Source organism: Myxine glutinosa, chromosome 14 (assembly GCF_964187855.1).
Source record: "Myxine glutinosa chromosome 14, kmMyxGlut1.1, whole genome shotgun sequence".
Classification (NCBI taxonomy): domain Eukaryota; kingdom Metazoa; phylum Chordata; class Myxini; order Myxiniformes; family Myxinidae; genus Myxine; species Myxine glutinosa.
This window is the reverse complement of record NC_136274.1, coordinates 35619753-35638630: the sequence shown is the minus strand read 5'-3', so window position 1 is coordinate 35638630 and position 18878 is coordinate 35619753. Positions and strand designations below refer to the sequence as shown.

The 18878-nt window shown below is 45.4% G+C and overlaps 1 protein-coding gene across 1 annotated transcript in view; it reads right to left on the bottom strand.

The window, feature by feature from the left end:
- Positions 1-969: 969 nt before the first annotated feature.
- LOC137439618 (macrophage migration inhibitory factor) overlaps positions 970-18878 on the bottom strand; it is a 20118-nt gene continuing 2209 nt past the window's right edge. Inside the window, exons 2-3 of the mRNA XM_068135550.2 lie at positions 1667-1833; positions 970-1152 (exon numbers count right to left, since the gene is read on the bottom strand). Of these exons, the coding sequence (XP_067991651.2) occupies positions 1086-1152; positions 1667-1833 (234 nt within the window). The 3' untranslated portion in view covers positions 970-1085. The remainder of the gene's footprint in view (positions 1153-1666; positions 1834-18878) is intronic.

Genomic DNA, 18878 nt, shown 5'->3' with positions numbered 1-18878 from the left:
CACCACCTAGACAAATCATCTCGATGAGTGCCAAGAGTGGCCATGAGGACACGCCCCAAAGACCGATTGGTTAAAGAACGATGGGGTGAGCGGATGGCGCGCGGTGATTGGAGCGAGTATGACATCAGAGAGAACGTTTGAGACCGAGGAGTAAAAAGGAAAAAGTCCTGCCATTTTCTCTCTTCTTTTTTTTTCTGTCTGTCTGTCTGTTTGTCTCTGTCTCTCTCTCTCTATTCCTGGCTGCATGGAACGCAGTTCCCATTTTGCTCTCTCTCCCTGTGCCCTCGACGGAGGCGGCTGCGCGTGGAACAGTGCGCGCTAGTAAAGCGAGTTGGGGAGCCCTGTGGATCGCGAGGATCGGAGGAGGAGGGAGTTTGGCCATCGCTCCACGGTTCGGTGGCTACTACGGGCACGACGGCGCACCATTTGTGCGGTTCCCGCGCGGTGGTTCCACGACCGGTCAAGGACGTGTATTGGCCAACCACACGACAGTTTATCTTTATTTTATCATTCCCTGTGTCTGTATTTGAGTCTGTTGGAGGGTCCCTCATTTAGGAATTAGATTTTACCTTACCTTTCTTTTTTTTATCCTACCATTTATTTTCATTAAACCATTATTTGTTGCATTTCATTTGTTGTATTGTTGATTTGCCTGTCCTGTACGTTTATTTGTTGTGGGGATCGGATAACCGTGTGCAGTCCATCCATGCAGGTAAGGACCTCGCTACCCTCCACCACCTCGCTACTTCCCCGCTACCCTCCCCGCGCGTGCAAAAGGTACCGCCATAGTTGGGTATACGCCTCAGAGTTAAAGCTCGTTTGGTCATCTGTTGCCCTGAGGTCTTCACTACAGGGTAGATACGACAATACATACATACATACATACATACATACATACATACATACACTGTTCGAGGCGGCTTTGCCCTATGGGCTACACCATAAAAAAGGACTCGATTCACACACTGAAACAAGACTTTGTTTGAAAATTTAATTCATGAGTAAATTTGAAATGGAAAGATGAAATTTTGATATTGAAGGCCTGGCCAAGAGATTCCACCACCAACCTGAGCTCGGCTCACATTTCAGGCAAATGGTCTTTCATTGTAACTAACATTCTGTGGAGCGAGGTTCTGGAATGTTAGGTACATTCTGTCAAAGAGAAGAAAAAAAAAATCATTGTCAACATTATCAGTACGTTTTCTTGTTATTATTTCATATGCAGCAGACAGGTGCGGGTAGCATCATTTCCTGGGGACCAGCAGTGCCGCTGATGCAGTTCCCCCATGTAGATTAGAGTAGGAATTTGTTCAGGGCGTCGGTGATAATTCACCTACTCTTCACGAAAGACACCGTGGGATCTTTAACAGTGGGGATTCCCAGTTTAACGTCCATCCGAGGGACGGCACACACATTAATGCCCCACCATGCCTGCGAAACACCAAGACGACAGGTTATAGCTGGGTCAACATTGAAATCCAGCTGAGACAGCTCAGAGGGGACTCTGTACCTCGACGCTATCTGGTCAGCTCGATCAGTATGTAGGAGAGTTAGATTTCAACAATCCCAGAAAATGCAGCTTTTTCCCCCATATATGATTCGGCCCTTTGTCACAATCACAATCCCCATCTTTCCCCTCCTCTACCAAATAATTTCTCCCTCTCACCTGTCTGGTAAAATTGCCAGCTGGATTTTCACAATCTGGAAGATCCTTTTATGAGCAGCTTTGGCGTCCCTCAGTTCCCCGATATTTCCCAGTGTGGCCAAAGCGCAGGGTTCACCGCTTCCACCAAAGGTCATCAGCTGATCAGGAATCACATGCACAGCAATGTACTGCACAAGAAGCACAGGAGGAACTGAAGGTTGAAGAAACAAAATTGCAGGTGGATAGCCCTGCAATAGCAGGGATGCTGCTTTATGTCACAAGCTTTTCTTACCTACCCCACATCCCAAAAATTGTGACATCACATGGGCACATTCCATAGCAAGCATCACTGCCCAACAGAGGAATTAGTACGATTGAGAAAACAACAGGCATTTTAAGGCCATTTTCCCTGCTAGAGCGGGGGTTAGCCTTGCGGGCCCCATGACAATCTTCTCCATTTTGCCCTATTATCTGCATCTCCCCTTGTTAACCCCCATGCCCGCATTTCTTCTTCCACCACCTTTAGCCAAGTCTTTCTCGGTCTTCCCCGTCCTCTACTTCCTTCCCCGTCCTTCTACATTCATTTCCATCACTCTTCTCAACCAGTCACTTTCATCCTTCCTCAACACATGACCAAACCATCTCAACCTGTTTCTCTTCACAGCATCCATCACAGGCTCTATTCCCATCATCTTTCGCAATTCATCATTTGTCTTCCTCTCTCTCAACGATACTCCGCACATCCACCGAACCATTCGCATTTCCACCCTTTCCACCCTTCGTTGCTGCTCTACGTTCATTACCCATGTCTCGCTCCCATAAATCATAACACTTCTCACACATGCAGCATACACCTTTCCCTTCAACTTCAACGACACTCCCCTCCTCGTCAGCACACCACTCAGTTCCCGAAAGTTCTTCCATGCACATCTCACTCTAGCAACCGTCGCCGAGTCTGATCCACCTTCTCCATTCAGCATGTCTCCTAGGTAGCAAAACGTTTTCACACCTTCCAGCTTCATGCCATCTCCAAGATCCAACTCAACATTTCCTCCATCTGTAGCTCCCTCTGTGCACACCTTTCACTTGAATGTAGCTGCCACACTCGTTAATGACCCTCTCAGACCACTACATTTTTGATGAACCCACTCAGCGCACATTGTACATTGAATGGAGTTCACTCCGACACCCTTCCTGCACACAGCACATGGCCACTTCCCAGTTCTTTCCACCTCACCACATGCTTTATCACTTGCCATCACCTTCGTCTTTCCGATATTAGTACGATTGAGAGATGTGATAAAAGCTTTTACATAATCACACATAATCAAATGTCAAGGACACTAGACTTCAAGAAGTCTCCAATGTCAACGTTTAAGAAAAGGCCAATTTCAAAGTTGTTTTGTTTGTTTTCAGCATATTTGAGTGCACACTTTCAAACACGCATCAGGGTGCCAACATCACACCAGTGTCACGTCAGAGTTACCTTCCAGCTTTCATGAGATATACACGGGGGTGTTGTAAAGGTTCTCAGAACGAGATGCAGTACAATTAATCCAACAAGTGCCAACATTTAAGTTTTCAGTGTAGAAGTGCAAATAATGTAATATATATAAAGAAGAAAATTCGTTTGTTTGTTACCTCCACCACCGGAGGTGGATGGAGGTTATGTTTTCACCCGTCTGGTGTTTGTCTGTCTGTCTATCTGTGTTTGTGAACAGGACATCTCAAAATGTTGTGGACGCATTTGGACAAAATTTGGTGAAAGTTTGGGTATGTGACACGAATAAAATTATTAGATTTTGGTGAAGATCCGGATTCGGATCTGGAAATTATTCAAGTCATTCTTCACCATTGAGTGATAGGGCCAAAATCGATATACAAGATGATATTTCAAAATGATGTTTATGGATTATGACAACACTTGTTGGGGGATGAGTTGATTAAGCAACAATAACAAGCAGATTAGATTTTGGTTCAGGTCCGAATCCAGATCTGATCTATCAGTGGATACGAAACATAAACTGTTCAGCCAGGCGGAGGTATTCTCTCTACTGAGTGCCGGTTTAGTTACCCTGCACTCACGAAGCGAAAAACGGGGTTAGGCGATCGGTTGTGTCAGTACATGTGGCGTACGTACGCCCTGCATTATTAAAATTCATTTTCTCAGCAAGCGTTGGTCGATTTGACAAAATTTTACACCATCGGAGCACCTCCTCCTGTGCAATTTTTTTAGTGACAATTATAACGTCATAGGTCACGTGGTATGGACGACATCTTGGAAAAACGTTGCACCTCTGTATTTCCAAAACCGCTCCATGGAAAGTTTTATTAGAGATTTTTATCAGAACAATTATATTACAGAATGTAAATGTATGATGTCTTTGGTCACGTGGTTTGACAGCCAAATTAGATCAAAGAAAAAAAAACACTTAAAAGACAGAACAGTTGGCTCGCACCAAGTAAAATTGGCTTCTCAATCGGACAACCATATGTCCGATTGAGAAGAAACTTTCAGGGTATGAATACCATCTAGTTTGCTGATGCATTCAGACCGTGCAAGAAACAATGCAACCAAAATTTGCATAGTCTCCTTTTTCTTCCAAATGAAGGTCGAGGGCTATGTTTGGATTTAAAAAAATTGAACCCAGATAAAACCAGATAATTGGCCTTCAGGCATCGATCGGGTCTTGTGCTTATACATTGCCTGGGTTTTTTTAATGCCACCGCCGACAAAGTAGCTGGAGGCATTTTGCTTTCGTGTTGTCCGTCCTTCCGTACGTCCGTCCGTCCGTACATACAGGCTAAACCTCGTTTTTCTCAGCAACCATATGTCCGATTGAGAAGAAACTTTCAGGGTAGGAGTGACACCCATGCAGAATGTTTTTTTATGATAATTGTGACGTCATAAGTCACGTGGTATGGCAGCCATCTTGGATTAAAAGCAAATAATTAAAAATTATTTCTTGGAAACTGCTGAATGGAAAAAGTTAAAACTTGCCACATTGTCAAGTACTCCCAATGGGGAACAAAAGCATGATAATGATGACATCATAGGTTAAGTGGTATACCAGCCAAAAAATGTTTTAATCGAATTCCTTATCCTAAAAATCTGAAATTGCATGCACATGATCCATGACCCATTTGTATTGAAATATTAAATTTATGACATCATTGGTCACATGGTTTGGCAGCCATATTGGATTGAAGGAAAATATTAAATAATTATATCTCTGAAACCGCTTACACTATCGATGCAAAATTTTACAAATATCATCTAACAGCACTGTTGCATATACTGTAGTTTGAAAATGATGTCATAGGTCACGTGGTTTGCCAGCCATCTTGGATAGAAAAACGAACCTTATCCGATCAACATGAAACTTCACAAACTTGATCCCCTACCCATACATATGCAGAGTGATGGCATCTACCCATTGTGGGACTATGCGGAGGCATATTGGCGACACAGTCGCATTGTTCTAGTTTTTTTCTGAGGAGCGATCGAGTAAGATCGTATGTTGAGGTTTGTCATGATTTGTTGTCAACAACACAAATTTAATCATAGCATTTACACATGCGCTTGTGAGTGAAACGATTGCTTTACACAGATTTATTATAACACCTCCGTGTTCAGACCTCGAGTGTGTGAGTTCCTATACCCTGCCTGCATTTTTCCCCAAGAGCGATCAAGTAACATGTATTATTAAGATAATATTGTTGCGGATATGGGATTTGCATCCATCCATATCCGCTTGTAAATATTCCCCTATTTCCTCAATACTTCCCAACTCTCCCCAATCCCCCATTCCCTAGTCCCATTTTCTGTAAACAACACTCTGTAGACCCGACCTCCCCCTATTTCCCCCATTAAATGTCGCATCCAGGTCCACCGCATCTCATGTAAGACAACTATAGGACATCTTGCTAGTTATTCTTAGTCTATGTCAGTTAAGGATTCGTTTCCATTAATTCTGACCCTTCGTTGCACCAGAATGTGATTGTATGGCACCGTTAGGAAGTTTAGGACCTCCCAATACCTCCCCGCAGCTCTTCCTCACAGTTCTCTTCAACAACAACAACAACAACAACAACAACAACGCGCGCAGGGAGTGCGCATCCTCACTCCGGCTTGGTTGGTAGGAGTGGTGGGAGGGCACCAGGCCTTCCCAACGAGCCGCCATCGGACATGTGCTCGACGGGGTTACCAAACAGGGGCTCCCTGTCGGCTCCTCGTCAAGGGCGGAGCCCGGTAACCCCCGCACCCAATGGAAGCGGCGGACCGGCCCCAATTGGGGCGGAACCAACCAGCCGAGGGCGTGTCACTCCCCGTTGAGCATGCGCAGTGAGAGAGAGGTGACGTCAGATACGCGCTGAGCTGAGAGAAAGCAAGACGTCCCCTCCGAGCGCTGTGAGACCTCCCTGCATCTTTGGACTGTGTTTATCCTGTCCCCGAGCCAAGGTGCACCTTGTGCCATCGACCTACCTGTCCCTTCCTGCCATCAATCCCTGTGTAAGTCTACCTTGTCCGTTTGTCCGTGGTCTGTCTGGGTTAAGATAAGACTGTATTTAAGTGCCCATCTCTTCTGTGTCTTTACCTCACTCTGCCTTGTAATCAACCCCCCTTTTCTCCACCACTGTAATTATACCCTCCTCCGGAGGTCTTGAGAACTGTACTGCGTCGTTTCATCTTTCCCAGTCGTCGTGTCCTTTCTATCATTGATTTGGCATAGCGCGATTTGGCCAACATCTGGGTGAATCGGGTGAGTCGGGAAGAAAGGGGGAACAACTGTTCGGCCGCGGTTACCTCCGCTCGGTAAATAACATCCAATCCGCGGTCCGTAACAATATGTTGAGGACACATATATGCAAGTGTTACGGATTTGTCACTTCCGTTGTTGTGGTTTTCATCCACTGTAAACATTTTTGGTTCCATGTACTATTATTGTTATCGTTTAAGTGAAATAGAGATTACTGTTTTCAAAAGGTAAAAAAAGTTAGTGTTTTAAAAGAAACCGGAAACCGGATCGAGAACCGGACGAGGACGAGGAGGAAGAAGAAAAAGAAGAGGCGGAGCGAGTGAGGTCGGACAAGGAGCCGAGCTGCTTGGAGGTTTGGAGCAAATGCTGGCGAACGGGAGTCACTAGCGAACTTTGGGGTTTCCTGGGAAAGGGATTCCTGTGACAGAGTTGTTATCGCTGTGACAGATAAACCTGCGTGACAGGTTTTGCGGTTGATTCCGAAGAGAATCATTGGAGTGCCGTTACGTCTCGAGAACGGACCGTTGGCCATTTTGCCTCGCGCTTGATTTCGCATCGCTCCAGGTTTTTCACCTCGCTTCAACCATTTCACCGCATCCAAACGTTAACCTGGTGTGTGTGTGTAACGTGGATTTTGAGTGTGAATTTGCGGTTCGCCGATTGGGAGCCATTGAACGTCCATACCCGAAGGTGTGATTTCCCAGCCGCCTCTTGAGGACACTTTTGCCCATCTTTGGCACTGTGACTGTCAACCGAGCGGGATTCTGGTCTCGATACAACATCGTTCTGACGATCACTGGAGTGTGGATCGATTTTGGCTTGAAGCCGGGACAGAGACATTGGGAATGTTATTTTCACTCACTTGGAGCACAGTGAGTTATATTGTACGAAACGGATGGTACCATCATAGGAATGATATATTGGTTGTACAATTGATTAATATTGTTATTATACTGTTATTCTTGTGTGACCTTAATACAATACTTGTTTGTTGGTAACAATTGGTGTGGTTTCACCATTGATCTTTGACACACAGAATAACACATCTTTCTGTCGTGACTCCTCTCGGGGCTCGGTACACCGTGACCGGGGTTCGGAGAGGAATCCGTAAACAAGCTAATAACGGAAAATGTGCATTCCCTTGATATGTTTCTCCCCTACCTCTCATACCCCCTCCTCCCCCCCCCCCCCCCCTGTCTCGGTATGATCTATATTTTGCTTTTTAACTTTAATGTACCACGTCACGAACATCGAAACAGTGAGATGCCCGCTAGAGCACTTCTGGTGGCTTCACTCGTGCCAATAGAGGCAGCTATGGAAAGGACAATTTTAGACCCATTGTGCCTCTGGATTTATTATAACATTGTGTTCATGCTTCCCTACTAGTAATCCTCCCCCATCTGTTACACGGATATTAAACGGGCTCAACTACTGATGCTACTTACTCAATTTTTACTGTGTAGCCCATAGGGCAAAGCCATCTAGAACAGTGTTTGTCCGTCTGTATGTATATATGCATGTATGTATGTCCCCTCAAACGTATACCAATCAGAGCTGAGGATCTGGTCACATGACAGGGTGATGTGATTACGTCTGATGTCATTACAGCGGTACTGCGGCTGACTCTCCACAGTCCGGCATTTTGATTCCAATTTCGTTCAGGCCGAACATGTCATCGAACCTGTCATATATCACAATCGCCATGTTCTACCTTTACGTTTTTCATTCAGTGTGAAACACAAACAAACCGATTGTTAAAATGACCATCAAATATCGAAAGCATCAGCGTTACGGCTCTTCCAACAAAACAGTACGTACAGGCCTTCGGCTTTATGCCTCACCTTCCAGCCGTTTAAGACAAATTAAGCCCAACTTTCTTAATACAGTCGTGTATCATTTCAGGAGTATCGTTTTTGTAATAGTAATAATAATAATCTTACAATAATTCACCAAATGTCCGTCTGTCTGTTCAAAGGTACCGCAAAAACAGCTGAACCGATCGCAACGATAATTTGGGTGGGTATTCCTGGGACCCCTTGGAGTAAAATAGGCTATAGTGTTTTTCCAATTTTTTTCCAATTTTCCAGTTTTTCCAAACACGATGGAATATTTACCGATATGAACAGTGATGTGGCTTTAATTGAAATTCTACAAATAGTTTAGATTTTGATGAGAATTATGAACCTGCCGCGAATGCGGACAGATTACGGCAATGCGCGAGTTTGATAATATCCCAATACAACCGTCATTCAATCGTAATGTTAAATCGTTAAACGTTAATCGTGTTAATCGTTTTGTTAAAGTATCAAGTGATGATTGGAATTGAGTGAATACAAGTACGATTTTGAATTCTTAATTGTATTCATCCACCCGTACGGAACTTCACATCAGAATTTAAATATTTGTTTATGTCACGAATGTTGTTAAAAGTTTATTATATTAATGTGTATTTGTGATTGGAGTTATGCTGTTTGGAATGAAAAAAAGAGATATCGAGTTCAAGTGAATGACGAAATACAGTGACGGTTTTACGTTCTAAACGTGAAATTCTCGGATCGCCATATACAGATTCGCCATTGACTGGGAATGGAACACACGTACCTGTTTGTTTGCGAACGGGTACGTTTTTCATGGAAGTCCTTCACGAACTTGCTGTCCATGTCTGATGTGTGACTGAAGATGCTACAGGAATGTGGAATTTATTGGTTTCATGCTTTAGCATTCGCCGTTTCTGCATTGTCTGTTTGCTTATGGCCTCCCACCCGTGCGTAGCACGGGTACCTCACTAGTATAGTAAATATGACCATAACACTTTAATCCCAATGTCATGAATCCAAAGTTAATGGATTGAAGTGGTGTATGGTTCATGAATCAATGATAAGCGGTGTATGGTACTTACAACCGCGGAAGTAAGGAATTTGCCTCGGTTTTTTGAAAGCATGTCATTAACCCAATCTTTGTGGGGGTATATAGATTACAGTAGATCTATGGTCGGGTCTCAAGAACATTGGGTGTGTGTTCATTAGTCCCCTACCGGTGTACACCGGAGGGGACTATAGGTTTGCACTCCGTCCCTCCGTCTGTCCGTCTGTCAGTCCGTCATGCAAAGAACAGTTTTCCGGCAGTGTGTGAAATTGGGGCATATAGTTACCAGCCATTTGGGCTGGTAACTTTTCAGAGTTACCAGCCCGAAGAAAAAGTTACCAGCCTGAAGAACTGAGATGAAAATAAGGACTCAAATTGGTGCATTTTAGGAGTGTTCAGGAATAAACTCCCTAAAAACCTAATAGCAACTATAGGTCTTCTCGAATAATTAAATAAAAAAACACGAGTGAATAATATTTTCATGACACCAAATACGTTTTATTGTCAGAAAAGTGAGGAAATTTTATAAAAAGTTTGTGCATAGATCGATCAACATGTGCAGGACAGTCACAGTTGATAACTTGATGGTGAGTTAAAGTAATACAAAGTTGAGAAAAACTTGAGGTCTAGTAGTCGGTCTATGATCTATCACATTTCTTGTTAGTTTTACATATCTTCCACGGCAGCCTGTAAGTCCTCAATGTCATCCAGAACCACGTCTTCGCAGTCAGTGTCAAGGCCGGACTCATAATCCGACTGTTTGTCAGCTGCTGATATTGGCTCCGGCAGACCAGCTCCCTCAGGTTCACCACCTGCAACAGCAGCAGCATCTATCTCCGTGACCTGATCCCGCACCAGCTCTGGCAACAAGCTGGCTCCTGCTCCGCTCCGGGTGAAGTTGGGCCTTCTCGTTCTCTTGGAACAGCTGTTCCAGAAGTTGATTGCTGGCTTAGGCTCAAAGTCGGTGATGTCCTCAGATTCTAGTTGGATGCAGAGCAAATCCGACATTGTTGTTGACTTGAGCCTGTTCCTGAGATCATTCTTCATGATCTTCATTTGTGAGAATCCTCGCTCACATTTGGCCGAGCTGGCTGGCAGTGTCAATATCAGGTCAATGACTGCCAGGATGTTGGGGCACACAGGAAAGTGTAGGGCAAAATCTATCCAGACCACCGGGCTGGCAACTCAATAAAGATACCAGCCCGGGACAAAAGTTACCAGCCACAGGCTGTCGTTAATTTCGCACACTGTTTTCCGGACTTTTTTTTCTAAACTCTTAATGCTAATGATTTCAAACTTGGTACATGGTTTCCTAATGATAAGTTACAGATCAAGTTTGAACTTCACGACGTTTCGATCATATTTGACAAAGTTATGGCACGTTGAACTTTGGTAATTTTCCCAACAGTTTTCTGGACGACAAACTGCCGGTAGGGGACATGTATTGCAGCGCAATACTCAGAATGCTTGTTTACCAAGTTTCTTGTGGAGAGATCGCCAAGTGGTTTAAGCATCCGAACAAGCACGCCATTCAAAACCGTTGATAAGGAACGGCTGGCTTGGCAAGCGCGAGCTAGCTGCTTGGTAAATGAGCACAACCCGGGCTTCCTCGTGTTAAACAGTTTCGTGTAAAACAGCAGAAAAAGTGGGTTTCATTGGTGGTTTTCAAAACAAAACCTCAATTGGTGGGTTTCAAAAGGCCGCTATGAAAAACGCCATTTTGCGGCAGGAAGGGGCATGTTATTTACCCAACTCTTGTGGGGTATACAGATTACAGTAGATCTTTGCTCAGTTCTGTAAGTAAAATTTACCTCACGGATGTCTGGATTCCTCCAAATGTCTTTGTTTAATGTTATAAGCAGCATTAGCGACTGTTTAAAAAGCTAATCATGTGTGTTTGTGGTTTATAATATTTTACAAGCCCGGCTACGCCGCTGTTAGACTTTCGTTCTTGTAATAATAATAATATATTGTTGCGGTTCTCTCGCCGGCCTTCTCCCCTTATCAAGGGGGGATTAATCCCCTTGTCTTTACTGGGCCTGGCGGAACCGGGGCTTGCAACGTCCCTTCAGGACAGCGCAAAATAGGGTTTCGGGACCAAATTCTCGCTCGTACCTAAGTACTCGCACTGCCCTGGAAGCGAGGAAACGAGCCTCGCAACGAACCACGTGAGGTTGGAATACGCCGAGCGGTTTGCGTACACGTGATCCGCGCAGTTATAATTAATGGACCCGATTGGAGCGATCTTATTCGTGCCACGCTTAGTCAATTGGAGAAATCACGGGAACGATTGAATTCAGAAGAAAGGAAGAACAGATTGATTTAATGATTATCACACGTATATACAGTTCAGGACGAAGAGACACAGAGCAATCCTTATACAGGCTTAATTATCCCAGAGACAACGGGCCGGTCTCACGCACTCAAACGGGGTATTGCAGATGGGCAGGTGTTCCCCAGCGCGTCCAAGGATGGTTCTCGTCCAGCTCTCCATGGTCCCCGGCACGCCCACGAAAATGGAGATCGGCGAAGACAGGGCCACGTAGCGTGTCTCTTGAGCAAAGGCAATATATCGGGGCGAACGGTAGGGAGGGCTTTTACGGCAAAGGCGGGATGGCTTTTACGACAAAGGGGTGGTTACGCAACCTCGTTCACTCGCTTGGCTGGAATGCGCAAGTTCGTTATAACCGCGCCTGGCTGCGCCCGCGTATATCTAGTAACCAACTCTTCTTCCTCAACCCTTGGTGTTGGTTAGTGCACGCGTTCTTATCGATAGTCAAGTTCATCAAGCGGTACAGTGCGAGTGATGCAAGTCCTCTCCCTCTCCTCTGCAAGTCCTCCTGAGGGCTTTGCGCATCGGGTTATATAGGCCCGCCCCGCAAACCTTCTGGAACTCACCAGACTCTTCTCACCACGCCCTCTGACGCCGCCACCTCTGAGCCCTGATTGGCGGCTCATGCTTACCGTCATCGCCTCTGCCGCTCCCGACCTCAACGCCGCCCCCACCTCTTTAGGCCTACCTCGTGTTAACTCGACTAGTGAGCAAGCAAAGGGCAGCGAAATGGATCGTGCCTGTAGAGGTAGAATGGTTTGCAGAAGTGGGGCCTATTCTCCTGTTTTTACACAACGCAGAATTAACACTGGAAAGGGCCTACTCTCACACATACTAAGACATAACTATACTACAAATGAGGCTACATGTTGCTCATGTGACTATCTATGGGGGGTAACCTTTAACCTTTATTGAGCTCACTTTACACATCTCAAAACATTAGCAATATATATATTGTTGTGGATATGAGGATTGTGTTTTTTTTATTGTGTTTTTTTTATTATTATTGCTTTATTCTGGACCCTCCTCACTCCAGTGTTGTATAAAGGTCAAAGGGCGTTCCCGTAGTTAGTTCCATAAAGCATACATGAAGGACACTATAATATCCCTATTCAGTAGTTTATTTCCTTATTATGTGTATTAGGGTAAGGCCTTGTCTTCCATTAAGATGACACTCCATTGCACCAAGTGAAACAAGATAGATCCCCTTTCATTCCCATTCCCAAAATCTCCATTTCCAGCTACATCCCCTCCAAGTCTCCATTGCCAACCGCACTGGGCAGTTTGCCAGGTTTGTTACAGCGGTGGGTTGCTGATTTCGCCCCAAAGCCGCCATTGAACATGTGCTCAGCTCGGGGAAGAAGGGCGTGCCCGCCCATCGTCATCAAGGGCGGAGTCAGAGGGCCGTGCCAACCAATCAGGGCCGAGGCGAGCTGACCGATGGGCGTGTCCTGAAGGCCGGCGGCTTGATCGCCTGAGGCGCTATAAAAGCGCGCGCGCAAGAACCGAGGAGTAGTTGGACAGGGAGACGTGCAAGTTGTTGAGTTGAGTGGTTGGACCAGATGAGCTTTGACAAGACGAGAGAGACGAGTCCTGAAAAGAGCACGCGACATCCACACAGCCGCAGCAGCAACAGCCACAGCAGCAACAGCCACAGCAGCAACAACAGCAGCTTGGGGCCTGGACGGCAGTTTTGAGCAGGGCCGCGAAGGAACGGCGGCTGCGAAACGCACCGATCGTGCTGCAGGACCCGTTGGACCTTCCTCTCCCTCCAGTCATCCACCTCCTGCCTTTCCATCCTTTTGTGTACGTGAGTTTGTTCTGTGTGTCTTGTCCCTGGGTTAATTAAGACTGTAGGTAAGCTAGCGATTTTCACTGTGTCTCTAATATCTTCTGTACATTATTTTATTATCTTTCCTTCTTCCTTGGTTACTTTGAGCGTGTATATAATAGGAATAAATTTAGTAGTATTGCCAACCTTTTTGTCTTCTTCTTCTTCTTCACATCCGTGTCGCCTTTGTCTTTTCCCTATTGAATATCTGTGGCGCGATCCGGCCAACGTTCGGGAATCGGGTTAGTCGGGGTAACTGTTCGGCCGCGGTGCCATCCGCTCGGCAAATCAACATCTTATCCGCGGTCCGTAACAATATATATTGTTGCGGTTTTGAGAACCCACACAAGTAACATCATTAAAGGTTAAAGGTTGCACCCCATAGATAGGCCACAAGCAACACGTAGGTCATCTTAGGACGGTAGTTATTTCTTAGTATGTGTTTAGATAAGGCCATGTCCAGTAGTTGCATCTGCGTTGTGTCAAACAAATAAGAGTAGGCCCCTTTCGTTCATTTTGGCAGCCTCCCTCCAAGCGACGCCATTAAGTGCTGTTCAGTCTGTACCCCATCGCCCCTCCCAGTTTGTTACGCTCCTTGGACAGCAGCCTTCGCTGCCCTTGGGCTCGCTCAACCCAGCCCAAAGGCCACGAGGTGAGGCCCGAAAAGGGGGCGGAGCGCAAGGATGGAGGTGCCGCCACGTCAAACAGCCATAAAGGCGGAGCCGGTAAGACCACACCAGCCAATCAGGGCTAAGGTGAGATCGCCTGACAGGGCGTGGTTGGGGCTTCCAGAGCGTTCGCTGGCTTGTCTTATAAAAGCGCGCAAGCAAAGCCCTTACAGAGGACTGTGCGAAGAGGACTGCCCAGAAGAACTTCGTGGTATGAAGAGCGCATTCAGAAGGGCTGGTACGAGAGTTGAGTACGAGAGGGAGAGACGCGCTGTGGCAACCAGCTTTACAAAAGGCGAGCGCGCGGCACGCATTGCCGATAACTGCAACGTGCAGAAGGACATTGGGGAAGGGGCGCTTGGAGCGATCAGAGTAATACCGGGAGCGCGTGTAAAGGCGCCGGTACACTTATTATGTACGCGGCTAAGCGAGCAATAACCGCCAGCTTACCGACCTTTCCCCGTCACGATAATTGTCCGCTCGCGCCTACGCTACACGGAGAGCTGCCTGCCGCCCACCATCATCTGCTGGAACGAGTCAAGGACCGGGACGAGCTGTGGACGCCATCGCCGGACCTTCCACCCTACCTTCTACATCCCCGCGTGAGTCAGCGTCTGAGACCGAGTCTGAGTCTGAGAGCGAACGGGCCCGAGTCCAAGGGAATAGAATAAGCCTGAATAAGGCTGCCCTGTGTACTTTTTCTTCCTCTTCCTTGTACATCCTTTCTTTTCCTCTTCTTTGTACATTGTGAACAAATTGCCTTGTTCTTCCTGGTTTCTCCTTAATCCGATCGTCCTAGTCTTTTTTTTTTTTTGTATACTGAATCGAGGCTCGTGAAAGAGCTGACATTTACTTCACAAACAAATCAACCAGACAAACAAAATATATAAAAAGAGGGAGCGGAAGACAAGAGAAGAGTGGGATTGAAGAGAGTGAGGGAGTTTGTTCCAGAGGCGGGAGAAAAGAGGAATGAAGGAGTGAAGGTGAGCAGAGAGTCTTGATTTTGGCAGTTTAACCATAAGAGGGTTAACCATATGCAGGCAGATCTTGTGCGACCTGTAGGAATATTTGCGGGACAGAGCCCAGAGAGAGCTGGGGGGGCAAGGCCAGAGAGGAGTCGGTAGAAGACGGAAAGACCACCAATCTGCCTGCGGTGAGTGAGTGAGAGGCCCTTGGAGTTCGCTTCATCGCGGGAGATTCCAATGATTCTGAATGCTTTGCTTTCAACAGCGTGAAGACGAGCTAGGTGTGAGGCAGGAGCACCAGCCCAGAGGGGAGAGCAGTATTCCATTGAGCTGCGGATGAAAGCTTTGTACGTGGTGAGGAGCTCAGGTGTGCCAAGGAAGGACTTCGCACGACGGAGGATGCCCAGTCGGCGACTGGCTTTGGAGGCCAGATTTGAAATGTGGTTTTCCCAAGAAAGATCATGGCAGATAGTGAGACCCAAACGTTTGAGTGACAGAACTTCTTGGAGAGGATTTTCTTTTTTTCTTGAGAGAATTTCTTTCTTTTCTCAATTGGGTACGCGTGGCACGATTAGGAACCGCTATAATCGGGTCTAGTCGTTGTTAACGGCTCGAATCGTGGCTCACCGCTCGGCGTGTCCACTAACGCCGTGGTTCGGGCGGGAGTTATTTCCTTGCTTCACGGTCGGTATTAGTACTTAGGTAATAGGACTAATTCGACCAACAACCCTATTTAACACCGACCGGAAGGAACGTGATAACTTCAGGATCGCGTCGGCCAGATAAAGGACAAGGGGATTAATCCCCCCTTGATAAGGGGAGAGCCGACGTCGGAGATCCGCAACAATATATATATATATATATTTTTTTTTTGTTTTGTAAGCAAAACCTATGGCACTTAAGGTGGAATTGGTTTTGAAAGCCATTAATTAGATGTATTGGCCGATGTATATCCCAAGTTTGAATGTATAGCCTTTGAGATACGAGCACCAACACATTTATGGCAGACGGATGGACGTGAAATCGAGGGTTTCCTTAATGAAACTCGAGAATGGGAAAATGGGCGTTGCTGAAATTTGGAGCATCGATGTACAAAACATTTACTTCCTAAATTTGCAGCCGATTTCGTCCAGTAGAAGCCGACAAATGAGTTTTCAATCCCCATGTTAATGTTGCACACAGTGCCGCAGAGGTTACGTGTCTGGGTGCACAATGTAGGCACTTTACTAAAAAATTTAAATTGTTCTGAATGTCTTAATATTCTGTTATTCGATAGAGCAAACTGTTTGAAGAGTAGAACTTTTGGAATTTTGTGGATATCTTTATCGGTTCTGGAGAGTGGAGATATATGAATTTTTGTTTTAGAATATACCGTCATTTTGGTCTATTGTTTATCATGTAGCAAAGACGTTGACCCTGGTGTTGGGCTAGCGGCTAGGGTGCCGGCTTAGGATCCAAGGATCCTGGGTTCGAATCCCGGTCGATCGCTGAATTAACGCCAGGGGGGTTGACTCAGCCTGTCATCTTTCCGAGGTCGGCAAATTGAGTACCAGTTCACTGGTAATTCCCTGTTTGTCGTTAAAGGCGGCAAAAAGGGTTGGCGTCAGGAAGGGCAACCGGCCGTAAAACATTGCTTCAAAAAGGGAACGGAAAAACAACAACAACCACGGTTCCCGAAAAAGGCCAACCCCCGCTTTGCGGGGAAAAATGGCCTCTAAAGGTGGTTTTGTTTTATATTATAAAGACGCAAAAGTTGTGCAATAAACAAGATTTCATTTTGAAAAATAGAATAATTTGTCAATTTGAAAAATAGAAAATTAGAATAATAAGAATAATTTGTTGAACGTTTCTCGTTCCAATAAAATCCCACAAACTATATATGTTCAGAATCAGTAGGAACTCAGCTGTCAAAAACAGTATATATTTTTTACCTTGGCATGACCTTGACATAATATCGACGACCTTCAGATTGTGCTCGGCCCAATCGGATATGAATGGCGGCCATGAAGCTCATATTCCGGGCACAGGCAGGGCGAGGTATCACGACGCGCTACCGCGCAACGGCCGCCAGCCCCCTGCCCTTCCAAACAGTATAGAATAAAAACTAACAGGCCCATCTGGCTGATATATACATCATTTGAATCAGCAATGATTAATAGCCGGCGAAGCCGGTGTTGTCAATAAACGCGTACGTATTATGTCGAAAACCTGATTATGCCTTGGCTTGAGAATTCCGAAGCGCAATGGAGGCCGCCATCTTGCGGATGCGGAACTATGCATAACAAATTGAAAACGTTCAATAGGAGTTTCTTTCACCCGTCATTGTTTGATTCACAATCTTATGCACCTCCAATTTATTATTAAAATACTTTAAGACCAACCTCGGGTCGCACGGGCCTGGTTATCTTCAACGAAACGCGTCACCAAACACCGGACCCAATGAGAGTCGAGCATTTGAAAAAATATTTCTAAAACCAAATCACGCACTGGAGGCCACCATCGACCAGATGCGGAAGTTTGCATAAAACAATTGCGAAAAAGTTCAATAGGAGTTTGTTTCACCCGTCTTTCTTTGATTCACAATCTAATGAACCTCTAATTTGTAATTAAAATACGTTATGACCAACCTCGTTATCTTCAACGAAAATCGTCACCAAACACCAGAACCAATGAGATTCGAGCATTTGAAAAAATATTTTATAGCCGGCGAAGCCGGTGTTGTCCATAAACGCGTACGTATTATGTCGAAAACCTGATTATGCCTTGGCTTGGGAATTCCGAAGCGCAATGGAGGCCGCCATCTTGTGGATGCGGAACTATGCATAACAAATTGAAAACGTTCAATAGGAGTTTCTTTCACCCGTCATTGTTTGATTCACAATCTTATGCACCTCCAATTTATTATTAAAATACTTTAAGACCAACCTCGGGTCGCACGGGCCTGGTTATCTTCAACGAAACGCGTCACCAAACACCGGACCCAATGAGAGTCGAGCATTTGAAAAAATATTTCGAAAACCAAATCACGCACTGGAGGCCGACATCGACCGGATGCGGAAGTTTGCATAAAACAATTGCGAAAAAGTTCAATAGGAGTTTGTTTCACCCGTCTTTCTTTGATTCACAATCTAATGAACCTCTAATTTGTAATTAAAATACGTTAAGACCAACCTCGTTATCTTCAACGAAAATCGCCACCAAACACCAGAACCAATGAGATTCGAGCATTTGAAAAAATATTTTTTAAAAGCTTATTATGCGTTTCGGAGGGTGAAAACGGCGTCAAATATTCTAAAATTGACGAAGAATTATTTTTTAGAAATCTCGTGGCCGTCGGGGATAGTTTTTCACGGCCAGAAATACGGTATAAGCTGTTTACATATTTGGTTTGGAAATACGGATAGTTTTTCACGGCTAGAAATATCCGAAGTTGAGACGGAATTCACCGAATTAATCACTGCAAGCTAACTTCTTCTGGTGGAGGAAGCCGCAGTGCCCGGAGAGAACCAGCCCTGACAGCGACTGAAGTTAGAAGACTACACACATACTGTGAAAACGTATGTTAAGCCCAGTTAAAATTTCTTAAAATAGGCCTTAAGCTCGCACATCGTATAGTTACTTCCTTAAGCTTCTTGTGACATTTATTGTATGCAGGTATTGGGGAGGACTGTCTGCTCTTCTCTTTTACCAAGTCTTACCAGGTACGGTACCTACTACAGTCTACACCTACCTACTACCAACTAACTAACCTACTGATGCCATAGTGATGGGTAAAATAGTGGCAAGAGGCTTTGGCTTCGCCGGCTCATTGC